This window comes from Paroedura picta, chromosome 18, assembly GCF_049243985.1.
Source record: "Paroedura picta isolate Pp20150507F chromosome 18, Ppicta_v3.0, whole genome shotgun sequence".
NCBI classification, from domain to species: domain Eukaryota; kingdom Metazoa; phylum Chordata; class Lepidosauria; order Squamata; family Gekkonidae; genus Paroedura; species Paroedura picta.
Window position 1 is genome coordinate 11,801,721 of NC_135386.1, and position 15,194 is coordinate 11,816,914.

Here is a 15,194-nt window from a genome sequence, read left to right on the forward strand (position 1 = left end):
ATCAGGCTAGTGGGGGGTATTTTGGTGGCCTTCCTATATATGATATATGGATGATACAGTAATTGTATCTCACTCCCAAGTAGTTCTAAGGAGAACACGTTGAGCCTTTATTAAATACTACCAAGAGAAAAAACTTGCAATAAATTACCAAAAAATCCTTACCTATTCCAAAAGGTGTGAAAGACATAGATGGCAGGTTGAGACACAGGATACTGGTTAAATCCTTTAAAAACTTGAGTGTAGTCTTCTATTTGACAGAGTTGTGGACAATCCAAGCAACATGTATGGCTGAGAAGGCCCATAGAACTAGCTCAGCCATTCTGAGTTTCTTCTTCAGAAAAGGGGCTTCCTATATCCCTGCAGCAATTAAGGCTTTCCAGAGAAAGTGGCTCCTCAATTGTTTCTGCACCAGCAATATCCATTTTTAAAGGGCCAACTTTTCCGCCTGTTTCCATCAAGCTCCTGATCGTGCACATGGGTTCAACAGCTCCCTGTGTCCGAAGGTTGACAACTGGAGCGGCTTAGTATTTCCTTTGCCTGCTGATACAATTTATAGTGTTGCCAGCTCCTGTGCAGCACTGATGAAAATTCACAACAGGGTAGTTTGTGCCAAACAAACTTGAGAGCTGTGTTATCTTAGTTTATAGTCCGGATACATTCTTACTGCATGTTTTATTTAATATAATACTGTATTTTAGGATGTCTTAAATTCTGGTTTTAACAGATGTATCACATCGTCTTATGCTGGTCTATGACGTAATAAAGGTCTGTCTGTCTGCAACTGAAGCACAATCAGGGGCTTGAGAGGGATTCAGCCAGACCCTGGACAGTCAGGGTAGTCCTGCAGCGGCTGTCGCCTGGACCAGTGGTCCCCAACCCCCAGTCCGGGGACCGGGACCGGTACCGGTCCATGGATCAGACAGAACCGGGCCGCGGATCCTTCTCGTCCTCCTCCCTGGCTGATGCCTCGGGCTGCCCTGCCACTCTGCCACCGGCTCACTTTTGGTGCTCTCCGATGGCCGCCATGGCTGGGGCTCCCCCTTGGCATGGCACTGCACAGCTGCTGCTGGCAGCACCCCCCAGTGGGCGGCGGGAAGTCAGGGGCGCCGGCGGGAAAGCAAGTGGAGCAGGGGCTCAGGTGGCGGTGATGTCCCTCGGCAAAAGACTACCCCCCCCGGGCCTCAGCGATGACCGGTCCCCGGTGATAAAAAGGTTGGGGACCACTGGCCTGGACGGTCCCACTGCTTTCACTGTCTCTAAGTATAGAAAGGCACAGAGTGGTGGAATGAAAGGGTGCAAGGAAAAGAAAGATGCAAGCAGGTACCATTCTGCAAAAAAACCCATAACCTTTTTGGAAAAGGGGAAGGGAGCAAAGCATCATGGAAGTCTGCCTCCTTCGGACTTTCAATGAGGAAAACATGGCAAATTTCAGCCTGGGTATGGTGGAACGGGGTGCCAGCTCAGCTGATGCCAAGCCAGTGGGCCCTATTCCAGCCTTCCACCCCCCTTTCCTATATCTCCATTCTTGTCACTGCCCCCACTCACTGTCTTGAACAACCCTTCCTGAGGGACAGCGAGACCCCTTGGCTAGGTTCCTAGTATTTTGGGGTAAAAACACTGAATCTTTGGGTCCTGCCTGGAGAGTTGGCAACCTTCCAGTTTTGCCTTGTTTCCCTCCCCTGGGCCCTTCCAATATGCTAGCACTACCTTGAGCTGGGGAGACTAAGTGGTCCAGAGCATTAGTCACCTTTTAATACCAAAAACTCAAGTTTATTTAAGATTTGTAGATTAACAATTCCACCAGCACACCACACGAGATAAAGTAACTGCACTTTTAAACACACAGGGCATAAAATAAGAGCTTAAAACGCACTCTTCCAGGGCCATCAAGAAACTCCGTTTCACGAAACCCTGGCTGAGAAAGCCTGCCTTTGCTGCTCACAACCCAGCCTCACAGTCTGCCTCCTGCTCTCTTGCTGGCTGCTCCTCTGGCCTCCCCCAATTTCATTTGTGGCCACGCCAGGCCCTGCCCCTCTGCCTAGGGCAACCAGGGCCTTCTCTGGAGAAGGGGTCTTGCAACCTTCCCCCTTGGAGGTTCCAAGAGAGACCCCCTCCAACCTATATCCCCCTGAGCTCCTCCCCCTGGTGGAGCCTGACTTCTCCATCCCCATTGGGACATGGGTTCTCCTCCCTTCCCTGGCCATTGCAGCCTGTCTACCACTTGGTAGCCGTTTGAGAATTCAGACTCAGGGTAGCCATTTCTGAACCCAGACCAGCTTCCAGGATCCATTTCGTCACACTGGGCAACAAGGGAGGAAGGCCTCCATGTGAAAAGCAGTGTTGGAACATCCAATCGAAATCCAAAGCCAGGGATGTCTCCTAATGCAGAAACGTTCTGTCTACACAAAGATCTTCACCTCCTGGAAGCAGTGCAATAATAGTTTCTCCAGTCAATATTTGGAGTGCCTCGATAGATACCAAAGGTGGGAGGCAGGGATGATCTCTCCCGGGGCAGACATGCTGGTTCAAATAACCACTTCCCGGTTAAAATTAAACCTCCAGGGACTTACCCCTCTTATTCTTTAAGTTAACCAAATTGGCTGAGAACTGTCAAAGAAAAACGGCAAACATATGGTTTCTCTCCTTTGGCCTTGTTACAACAAAGGGATACTTAAGCGACGGATTTGGGACCTGGCCCTCCAGCCTAATAGGCCTGGCTACATCCAGCTGCAATATCTCTTCCTAAAAACCCTTGCTGGCCAGCAGACAATGTAAGAGCATTAGAAGTCCCTAAATATCGAAGAATATTTACTCTGGCACACTTCAGTGTTCGGCCCTCAGCCTGTTTGGAAGGCATTGGCAATGGGTGTGTCCCTATAAATATCATACAAGAGTATAAGAAGGACGGGCTAATAATTAAACCAAACAGAGAGAAACAGACCTATCCACTGGCAATATGATAAATATATTCATAAAAGAAAGAAAAATGTCCTATTTTTGTAGTTTTCCTTATTTCTTTATTCTATGGCAGATTTTTAGATGACATTTTTATGATTTTTTTGTAAGGAAGATATGGTGGCTGATTTTCTGGATTGGCCCCCGGAAAAAGAATAAAGAAACAAGGAAAACTACAAAAATAGGACATTTTTCTTTCTTTTATGAATATATTTATTATATTGCCAGTGGATAGGTCTGTTTCTCTCTGAATGGGTGTATCCCTGCCAGTCCCTGTAAGGACAGACTGTAGAGCAGGGATAGTCAAACTGCAGCCCTCCAGATGTCCACAGACTACAATTCCCTCGAGCCCCTGCCAGCGAATGCTGGCAGGGGCTTGTGGGAATTGTAGTGCGTGGACATCTGGAGGGCCGCAGTTTGACTACCCCTGCTGTAGAGCATGTGCTATTGCACAGCTCCTATTCTAATGACATTCACTCACAAGATATTACTCCCGTGTTAGCAAGCTCCTCAGGAAGATCAGAGCAGTTCTGTGGCTCGCTCTTGCTCCAATCTCGCTTCAGAAATAACGTGTAAGATTGTAAACTTGTGTACGACAGCATGCAGCGCATGTAAACAGATGGTTAAGTCCTTAAACAAGGCTGAATTATGACATTGTTAAATTTATTTGCTAATCTTAGGCCCATTCCGCACAAGCTAAATGTAGCAGGAGTGTGGCAAATTGTAAACGCTACTAATTTGCAGTTATGCATGACGTCGCACACAATCTGCCACACTCCTGAAACAGACCTGCGAAAAGCGCTTCATTGTAGCGCTTCCAGGGAAATCCCAAAAAGTGGATTCACCCTCTGGAAAGCGCTACACTCTTGCAAACAATCTGCAACACTAGCGAAAAAGTTCTGTGCATTACCATTGTTGCGGTTTCAGCAAAGTCCGTCCCCCTAGCGGAGTGCAACAAGCCGGCGAGCCTTCATTCACCCAGCGAGGCTTCTCCAGCTGCAGTCCCTCCACAGAGCTGCTTTAAAGCTCCCCTCAAGTCACCAAGCACAACACAGCCCCATTTGCTAATTCCCTTTATTTTCGGCCAAAAATCGCGCCCATGCACAGGGGGAGGGGAATTTTTTTCACTCGGGGGAGCGTGGCAACGATGAAACAGCAGCTCACACGCCAGCTGCCAGCTAGATGGGTCTCTACATTAGGAGGAAGCAAGGAATCAAGGAATCAAGGCATATTCGTTGCAACGTGTGTTTTTCTTTTTTTTAAAAAACCTGTTCTTAAAGGCAAAGGGGCTTTCCCGGAGCATGGTAACTACCGCTCATTGGCTGCTCGTTTGATTGACGGCCAGGGGTGGGACAAAGCACGGAAAAAATCGCTTCCTTTCTAGCGAGTTTTGGCGAGACCGGAAATCTGTGGGAAACGATTGAAACGCAACTGGATTCCACTACAAAGGCAGGTATGTGTTATGCCGAATTCCACTATTTTGAATTCCGTTTTTTCTTTCTGTAAGCAATTTGCAACATTGATCCTTGTGTGGAATGGGCCTTAGTATTGTATGTGGCAAGGTTTTTTTTAAGCTGATTTTATATCAGACTGAAACCTAAACATCTTGCCTGAAGACCTTGACTTCTTGGACTGGACTAGTGTGTTTGACTGATTTCTGGGTGAACTTCGGATGGGAATGACTTTGCATCTTGCAGTTTCCGGTTTCTGGTTACTTGGAAGAAAAATGAAGGTTGCTGCAACTTGTTATCAGTACCTTGCCAGGTATTACACTCTATCTAGATTACGCTCCAGTCCTACAACAGTTCTTAAGGGCAAAATTACACATCTGGAGTTCCATTCATGGAATCTGGTGTCGTGTCATTTGGCCCTAAGGTTGCCTGTGAAATGTTACTTCAAGAATCTGGGTCATGTAACCACAGAGCAACGTTCCATTAAAGCAAGTGAGTTTTAGATGTCATTCTAGAAAACGGCTAAGAGAATGGCAAATAATTTGACTGTCCTATTAACAGAAAATATACAACTAATTAATTTACATAGATAAAAAAGTTATTATAGCCTTTAAATTAAAATATATTATTAAAACCACCTCATTCAAAACCTTACAAAGGGGGAGAGACTAATTTTAATTGATTGAGTTGATGCTTTGTTTTGAGCATTGCTGTTTTGTGAGCAGGGAGACCAGCGTGTCCTCTCCTAGCCTCCAATATATGCCTGGCGGAACAGCTCTGTCATAAGGCCTTCTGGAACTGTTGAAGGTCCCCAGGAGGGCCCTGATCCCACCAGGGAGGGTGTTCCACCAGGCCGGAGCTAGAACCAAACAGGCCATGGCCCTTATCGAGGCCAGTTTTACTTCATTTATGCCAGGGATCCTGAGCAAGTGCTGGTCACATGATCGTAGAGCTCTTTGATGGGCATAGTGGAAGAAGCGATCCTGTAAATACACAGACTGTTTTGGGAAAGCTTTCTCAATCAGGGGTTCATGAAAACATGGGGTTTCCTTATGGTTACCCTGAATAGGTGGGCGTTAATTAAATTTCAAAGATATTTTTAAAGTTTGTTAACATTTATCAGGTGATTTGACCATATAGGGTCATGTCGACCCCCCCATGCCAATGATGGGCCTGGAGGGGTGGGAAGGGGAGGGGCTTCGGGTGGGCATATACCCAACCATATTCTGCACGATCGTGCCACTTCTAGGGCTTCTGGAAGCCTGAAGAATGTTTTAGGGGTTTCTCAATGGTAAAAAGTTGAGAAAGGCTGGTTTAGGGCTTTGAAAGTAAGAATCAAAACCCTGAATTTGATTTGGTTCCCAGCCAGGAGTTGGACGAGCACTGGTGTAAAATGAGCAATCTGCTGAGTTCCAGGAAGGACTCATTTGCTGCATTCGGGACCCATTGGAGTTTCTGGATGAGCTTCAAGAACAGCCACCCAAAGAGTGAGTAACAGAAGTCTAATTTGGAGGTGACCATTGCATGGATCAGGTGGCCAGGTTGGGAGCTGACAGATACAGTGCAAGTTGTCGCACCTGGGCCTCTTCTGCATGATGGATAAGCTGATGAAAACTCACTAAATACATCGTTGTTTTTCTGATCTCTGCACAGAAGAGTGAATTTACTCCGCAAAAATGATTTTGCTCTGCATGGTGAGCTTCCTCTTTGGTGCTTTAAGCATCTTTTAAGCATTGTTTCTGAAAGATGCTTTTCACCGATTCATTTCTCTCCTGCCTGCCTGAGATGACCTATTAGTCATGCAGAGAAGTTCCTTAGTTATGCAGATTAATGACTGCATTAGAGAACAAAGCAGAGTTGGCAAAACTACAGGGGGCAGGGCTATGAATTGTTTCATGCAGAGAGCATTGCAATGTAGTTTTTCAACAGGCTATATTCAATGCAGAACAGCGATTGTAATATAATACAATAAAGTGGTCTAAGCTGGTTATTTTTTAAACAGTTTTATTTGGCTCCGTGCAGAATAACTCCTGGTAAAGATAATACAAAGCCTTTGTGATCTGGGTCTCCAGAGACAGGGAGGCATCTGGAATCACCCCCAGGCTCCTCATGGTAGTAGCAGGTGTTAAACAGATCCCTTAAAGTGCCAGGAGCTGTACCATATTCCCTTCAGCATGCCCTCCCAGCCAGAAGACCTACGTCTTTGCTGAACTGAACTTCAGGTGACTCCTTTTGAGCCAGCCTAGCACAGTCTCTAAATATTTGGTCAAAAAATCTGGGTGAGTTGATGGATGGTCACTCATCAACATAAATAGCTGGGTGCCATCAGCATACTGGTAACAACCCAGTCTGAAATTATGGACCATTTGGCAAGGGTGACATGTAGACGTTAAATAATATTGAGGACAGGTGATCTCAGGACATTAACATAGCTGAAAAGTTAAGGGTCGCTAAGGACTGTTATTGAGATAACAAAGGAAGATGATTCATAAGGGAATTCAGTTGTTTCCTTAAAGGTAAAGGTATCCCCTGTGCAAGCACCGGGTCATGTCTGACCCTTGGGGTGACGCCCTCTAGCGTTTTCATGACAAACTCAATATGGGGTGGTTTGCCAGTGCCTTCCCCAGTCATTACCGTTTACCCCCCAGCAAGCTGGGTACTCATTTTACCGACCTTGGAAGGATGGAAGGCTGAGTTGACCTTGAGCCAGCTGCTGGGATCGAACTCCCAGCCTCATGGGCAGACAGCTTCAGACAGCATATGCTACCTTACCACTCTGCGCCACAAGAGGCTCTTCATTTGTTTCCTTAAAGATTCCTTAATAAATTAGTGATATGTCATCAAATTTGGGGTGTGGGGAGTGGGATCCTGAATAAAGAGGTGCCTTGAAGGACCAAACTACACATCCATATTCCACAAATCCAACTTGGGCCCCTGCAGCTACATGGAATGTCTTTTTAAAAATATAAGAGAGCCCAAACAAGATTGGGCTACTGTCATGGGAGGAGGAAACTCCTAGTTAGAATGACTGTTCCATGCCCTAATTTCTGTCTATCCCAGACATCATAAGCCGCCCTTTCTTAACTTTTTTTTCCATGGAGAGACCCCTGAAACGTTCCTCAGGCTTTGAGAAACCCCAGAAGTGACACGATCTTGCAGAATATGGTTGGGAAGCCATGTACATGCCCACCCAGGGCCCATCCCCCTCCCTCCCAGGCCCATTATAGGCCATTTTGGGAAGGGGGAAGTGGGTCGACATGACCATATCTGGTCAACCCTTCCAAGGCCTTCAAGAAAGCCTGACATAAGCAAACACGTAAAGCTGCCTTATGTCTGATCACGGTTTAATAAGGTTAGTATGGTCAACTCTGAGTAGCAGCAGCACTTTAGGCTCCCAGGCCTAGGGGTCCAAGCTGCTTTGTATCTAATGTAAGTGGAATAATGCTTGTTGAATCTTGATGATTCCCCCTAGCTGTGCATTTTTTGGGGGTAGACCCATTTGGGGGTCTATGGGTAGACCCATAGAAAAGCATTGAAGCTCTAATCCAGTGGTTCTCAACCTTCCTAATGCTGTGACCCTTTAATACAGCTTGCTCCAAAACAAAACAAAACAAACAAACAAACAAAAAAGCCCTGTTCCAGGGAGAAAGGAAAGGGAGGCGGGTGCTGGAGATGGAGAATGGGCTAATTCTGGCCACGTTATCTTGCTGATGGTTGCTGGTTGCTCTCCTCCTGCACATGCAACAAAGTTGGGGGAATCCAGTTTTGTGGATTCCCCAACTAGCGGGGGGTAAGTGTCACACTTTATTTTCAGGGTGTGGAATGGCCCTGAATGCTGGCAGAAAGAATATTTACATTCTATTTGTTGACAATGCATTTCAGCTAGCCACATGCCCACAGAGTGGAATAGTTTTGTAATGACCCTCACTTTTGGAGGATTTGTGACTCTCCATAATGGCAGCAAACTGGGGATTCAATTGGACCATAAGCTTAACATGAGCCAGCAGTGTGATGCAGCAATAAAAAGGCTAATGCAATTTTTGGCTACATTAGAGGCTACATCAAGGTCACATAAGCTAGCGGTCCCCAACCTATCTCAGGTCAGGGACTGCCTCCAGGATGAGGGGAGAGCCGACGGCCCGGGTGCTGTGAAAACGCGCACGCTCAGTTGACGCACATGCACGTTTTCGCCACCAGGTGGTGCTAATGCACATGCACGCACCTGTTGCGTGTGCGTGTTTTCGCCACCAGGGGCGCTACTGTGCATGTGCGGCAGCTGCGCGCATGCGAGTTTGCGTCACCGGCGTGCCGCCGGCTGCGCCTGCCGGTAGCCTTTGCGGTACTGTGGTCTTTGCCGCAGACTGGGGGTTGATGACCCCTGACATAAGCTACTTTGGCTAGATCTCACCATGTTCAGCTTTGTACACCACAGTTTAGGAAATATGTCAGTAAGCCGGAAGGAGTCCAGCACTGGGCAACAAAGATGTTGAGGGGTTTAGTGACCATGTCCTATGAGAAGCAGAAAGAGGATTTCTAAATTGGAGAAGAGGCATTTGTGAAGTGATATGATCACCACTTTCTGATGCCTAAAGGGAAGCCGTATTGAGGATAAAGCGGATATAATGTTGGATTAATGGATATAAACTACGGCAAAGGTAGTTTTGTCTCAGCCTGAGGAAGAATTTCCTAATGGTGAAGTGTGATGAATGCTGGAACAGCATCCTTTATGTGGTGGTTGATTTATTGTAGTTGGAGATTTTTAAGTACGAAGATTTTTAAGTATTATGGTTCCTGTGTGGGCAGGGAAGTTTGACTCGATAACCCATCTTTGTGATTAAAAAATAAATAGAGTTGGGTCTTACCTATAGCACAGTGTTCACCCGTATACCCAGGTGGGCACAAGCAAGTGATGTGCCCATCTTGTTCCTGGCAGGTACCAACCCCACATGGTTTGTCTTCACATGTCTTGAGAATGCCTACAGCCATAAAAGGAAGGCAGATTAATTATCCTGGCAAATAATTAATAGTTTATCAAACCACCAACACTTAATAGTAATTGAATACGTTTTCCCGTCATTCTGCAACCCTAAGCCAGAACTGGGGTTTGTGATGCTGTGACACAATCTATTCAGGGTGCTGTCACCACATGACACCTCTTTCCCTTCAAGGATACCTGAGGGGATATGAATATAGCATGTCAACCACTGTTGGGGGGGAGGGGGAGGAAGAGGTGCTGATACTCATACGTATAGTTGCACTGATTTCTGCCAATCCCCCCCTCAGAACCTCTAAGCCAGGGGTAGTCAAACTGCGGCCCTCCAGATGTCCATGGACTACAATTCCCAGGAGCCCCTGCAAGCATTTGCTGGCAGGGGGCTCCTGGGAATTGTAGTCCATGGACATCTGGAGGGCCGCAGTTTGACTACCCCTGCTCTAAGCCGTGCTTCAAACTGCTGAATACCACCATACATACCAAAAACTAAGGCAAATGAGTCCTGGATATAGGGACTGATTTAAGAAATGGATTTATTAAGATTTAAATAGAACATTCTTCCTTTAAATGAAATGAAAATGTTTAACTTCAGCCAAGAGGGAGGGTATAAGTATTTTAAACCAAAATTAGCTCTGATGGATGCGTCCGGAAACCGGGTTTAGCTACAGTAACTGCATTTCTGCTGCATTTATGGTGAGCATGGACAGGATCTTTGGCTTCTCAGTTAATACGTTTTATGTCAACCGCCCTGAGGCTCTGGGGAGGGTGGTATATAAATATAATAAACAAACAAATAAATAATGAATGAATAAATAAAGGCAGCCTAGTTTCTTTACAGGGTTTCTTTCACAGCCCTCTCTTCAGCTCCTGCCCTCTTTTTGACCAGTTCTTTCTGACTGACACTAATGTATTCCAACTGAGTCTCCTCAGCCTTCCAGTTTTTAAATTTCCACCAGTCAGCTGCCCAGCTTCCCAGTCAGGCCAACCACAGGCCTGCCAAGAAGTGACTATTCTTTTTTCAGCTCTAATCAACTTCTTCCAAACTCACTTCCTCTCCCTTATGTGACCTGTCTCTTTCCTTTTTTGGAAACTGACTGAATTAAACCAAGTTTGAGTCCAATGGCACCTTGGACTCTTTCTTTAATTTCAGAATAAAACTGTGCTGGTCTTAGAGGGACTTAAGCTTTTTTTGTTGCTTCAGATCAACACAGCTGCCCACTAATGGTTGTCTCACTAAGTGTTGTCTCACTTGTCCCAAGTGTAAGGTGACCAGATTGTCCCACTTTTGGAGGAACATCTGGGGGTACCTGGCAAATTGTACTTATGTTGAAATTTAAAAATATATATTACAATACTATTTTTGCGTTCTATGCCTTCTATGAAACTTTTTGTTGCTCCATATAGATCAAATTTTTAATCAAGAACCCCCCCAGTCAATGGTGTCCCGCTTTACCAATGTTAAAAATGGTCACCTTACCCAAGTGGTCACTAGGGCACAAGGCCTACAGTTAAGCTCCCCCACCTCCACCAAGAGACGGCCTATGTCAGACTAAGGTCGATTCAACCTGGGCGTGAAAGGCCGGGAGGGCAGTCATATGGCCGTGGGGCTAATCCCCGCTTCTAGATTATAGTGCTGCCAGGGTGAGCCTCTCCTGGGCCTGGTGCGTGTTAGGCCGCCGCCCCACTTTAAAGGGACATGGATGTTTTCTGTGTTATTTTAGGCGCTTCGGGGGCCAACGAGGTCTAGCCTGGCGGAAGCCCAGGTGGACATGGAAGGCCCAGCTCCTTCCCATCCTACGGAGGCCTAGAAGGGACAGAAAATGCCCCACTCAACTCTGTGGTGCTTTACATTCCCCCGCCAGGAAGGTGAGATTATATTCTCACGTGATCCCACCTTCCTGTAGTCTCCCGCAGCCCTGGAGGTCCCTTCCAAATCTATGATTCTATGATTAGATGCCGCTGCTCTTAACCAACACTCCATGCTGACTCTCACAAATGCTACAGAAGAATCTGAATGAAAATATTAATATTTCATAGAATGTTTTCGGTTCTTCTTGCAATTTTATTAATGTCTCTATCAAAAATATGTTGTTAATCTCCAAATATTTGATGCCTTATTTCCAAAATTGAGTCTGAATAAAGGCTAAGTTTTATACTAGTAGACATAATGAATTTTCCTATTTGTCTTTATATTTCAAAAGACCTATTCTAGAGTAGCTATTAAATATTGTGGAAACATAAGTATAGTCTTTTAATGTAGGGTGCTGAAATCTCCAGATGTCTTCTAGTTTGAAACAGTTTATGAAATTTTCCATCATACCCTTAAGGGAAGAATTTACCATTTATCTTAAGGGAAGAATTTACCTTTCAACATTTACAAGATATATCATCCTTGATATTGTATACAGGATTGAAATCATCCCCTAATATCAAAACTTCTTTCACAAAACTGATGGGTTCTGCAAAAGGCAAATTATTTTATATTTGGTGCATAAATAAAGCCTATTGTACAGTACAGTATGTTTATTCGGTTGATTGACCCATATAAATAATGCATCAATAGAAACTGCCATCAATTATAAAAGTTAATCGATATGTGTCATGAAAAAATGTTCTCTTAGGGAGGTTTAACCGTATTCATTTAGCGGAGAGACTATATTTTCATGGTTTTATGGTTCCCGATCTTTTCCCTCATATCATTTTGTTTTGCCCCAAGTTTTCTTCATACCGTTATGTGATATCTGACATAAGGTCTTAGAGGGAAGATTCCACCGTATCCCATACCATGCGAGACTCTGTCCATGTGGTTCTGGCTGCCCTGACTCTGTCTCACACATTTTGTTCGATTGCCCCTTATATGAGCAGTGTCGGAATGACAGCTTTGTTGCTTTGCTGGGAAACAAGCCTTCTGTAAGTAAATCTATGACCTTGCAATCTCTGCTCTCTGACAAAGACCCAGAGGTAACCATTTTAGTTGCCAGAGTTTTAACTAAGATGCTTTTATAATATGCTGCCTACCTTGTATTTTATCTTTTATAGATTATTTAATCATTTTAAGATCTGTTTGGTTATGTAACCCCATGGCCTATTTTATTATTTTGATGAAATTTTAAACCCTATTTTTATATGTTTTATACATATTTTATGCCAATAAAAGGTTACTGACTGACTGACTGACATTCTATCCTCCCTTCAATTCCACTGTGACAAAACTGTAATAATTAATACATTACTTGATAGCAAGGATCCTGCCCAAACCACCTGCATTGCAGCATTTTTAGGCAAGGATTTTTAGAATTAATTGGTTGTTTTTAACAAAACTGAGTAACTCTGCTTGATTTAAAAAAAAAATTAGTTTGTATCTCCCTACTTGTGTTGTTCATTATGCCAATAAAGGCTTCTGTATCTGTATCTAACCATCTCCATTTCAGGAGAAGAAGAAGAGTTCCTTCTTTATATGCCGCTTTTCTCTACCCTAAGGAGTCTCAAAGTGGCTTATAGTCACCTTCCCTTCCTCTCCCCACAACAGACACCCTGTGAGGGAGTGGAGGCTGAGAGAGCCCTGATATTACTGAAGAAGAAGAGTTGGTTCTTATATGCCGCCTTTCTCTACCCAAAAGAGCCTGAAAGCGGATTACAGTCGCCTTCCCCACAACAGACACCCTGTGAGGTAGCTGAGGGAGCCTTGATATTACTGAAGAAGAAGAGTTGGTTCTTATATGCCGCTTTTCTCTACGCGAAGGAGTCTCAAAGCAGCTTACAGTTGCCTTCCCTTTCCTCTCCCCACAACAGACACTCTGTAAGGGAGGGGAGGATGAGAGAGCCCTGGGATTACTGAAAAAGAAGAGTTGGTTCTTATATGCCACTTTTCTCTACCCGAAGGAGTCTCAAAGTGGCTTAAGGTCGCCTTCCCTTTCCTCTCCCCACAACAGACACCCTGTGAGGTGAGCGAGGCTGAGAAAGTCCTGATGTTCCTGCTCGGTCAGAACAGCTCTATCAGTGCTGCAGTGAGTCCAGGGTCATACATCTGGTTGCATGTGGTGGGAGAGCCAGATTAGAAGTCTGCACTCCGATCTTGGCATGTAGCTCTTAGTTATTTTTCTTTGCATGTCTTGATGGTAATGCCTTTTTTGTTTATTGTTATTACCCCTTTAGACCCTTCGATTTTGTTGCCCTTTGATCTCAGTCCCCATTTGTCTTTTTATTGCCCCTAGTACAGCTGTCCTCAACCCCTGGTCCGGAGATCGGTACCGGTCCATGGCTCAGTCGGTACCAGGCCGCGGCTCCTCCTCGTCCTCCTCCCTGGCTTCTATCTCAAGGGTGGCCCTGCCACTCTGCCACCAGCTCACCTTTGGTGCTCTCCGGTGGCTGCCATGGCTGGGGCTCCCCCTCAGCGTGGCACTGTGCAGCTGCTGCTGGCAGCGCCCCCCAGTGGGCGGCAGGAAGTCAATGGGCACCAGTGGGAAAGCAAGCGGAGCAGGGCTCAGGCGGTGGCAGTGACGTCCCTTGGCAAAAGACCACTCCCCTCCCTGGGCCTCAGTAAAATTGTCAAGCATTGACTAGTCCCTGGTGATAAAAAGGTTGGGAACCACTGCCCTAGTAGACAGCCCTGCATCCTTGACTTGTTATCACTCATCCTAAACTGTTATGCTTCCATATAGCGAGACCATTTAGCAAGTAGAATTTGGAACTAAGTGGGGTGAGGGAAGGGGAACTGATACAGGCCTGCTTTTGCTTGTGTACCTCAGTCTTGGCAAGATGCTGAACTTGTTTGCTTACATTTACCCATTAACTTGATCTTCGTACCAAATCAAGTTTTGTTATTGTGGCAATCTGCAGCAACCTCACAAAAGAAGCTTTCTCTTGAGTTTGCACCTTTCTTAATAGACAAAGCTGGCCCTTATTTTGATAATTAAGACTAGAAACATTTCAAGAACAAAAATTAGCGTGATTTGCCAAGATCAGAAAACTGGGACTACCCTGGGTAAATAAGAACAATTGGAAAATATGGTTCTTAATTTGGGTTTCCAAGGTTCCAGTGGGAAGACTTGTGGTGACTCCTGAGTTTTCTGATGTAAACAGGACTGAAATGTTAGCATTCCAAGTCAGAATTCTTGGAGCAGGGAGAGAGAGAAGAAGAAGAAGAGTTGGTTCTTATATGCCGCTTTTCTCTACCCGAAGGAGGCTTAAACCGGCTTATAGTCGCCTTCCCTTTCCTCTCCGCACAACAGACATCCTATGAAATGGGTGAGGCTGAGAAAGCCCTTAGAAAGCAACCAGGGGCGTCCGTCCACTCACCCATCAGCGGCCATGGTCCGTATTGGGGGCGCAGGAGCAGGCCCGCCGCATCTGCAATGCGGCGAGGCTGCTCTCGGAGCTGGGAGAAGGCCGCTGCCTCCACACCCGGCAAGCTCCCTCGGCCTTCTCCTGGGCCCATTAAACCCATTACTGTGTGTCCTTTCCTCTGCAGCCATCGGAAACAGCATCCTGCCCTCCTCCAAATGACAACCTTTCAAATACTTAAAGAGGGCTATCATGTCCCCTCTCAACCTCCTTTTCTCCAGGCTGAACATTCCCAAGTCCCTCAACCTATCTTCATAGGGCTTGGTCCCTTGGCCCCAGATCATCTTCGTCGCTCTCCTCTGTACCCTTTCAATTTTATCTACGTCCTTCTTGAAGTGAGGCCTCCAGAACTGCACACAGTACTCCAGGTGTGGTCTGACCAGTGCCGTATACAATGGGACTATGACATCTTGTGATTTTGATGTGATGCCCCTGTTGATACAGCCCAAAAT

General features: G+C 45.7%; 1 protein-coding gene across 2 annotated transcripts in view; it reads right to left on the minus strand.

The window, feature by feature from the left end:
• Nucleotides 1–15,194, minus strand: part of ACAN (aggrecan) — a 111,674-nt gene that overhangs the window by 32,788 nt on the left and 63,692 nt on the right. For both annotated transcript variants that reach the window (XM_077317667.1, XM_077317666.1), the window contains exon 13: nt 9,269–9,382. In XM_077317667.1, coding sequence (XP_077173782.1) covers nt 9,269–9,382 — 114 coding nt within the window. The remainder of the gene's footprint in view (nt 1–9,268; nt 9,383–15,194) is intronic.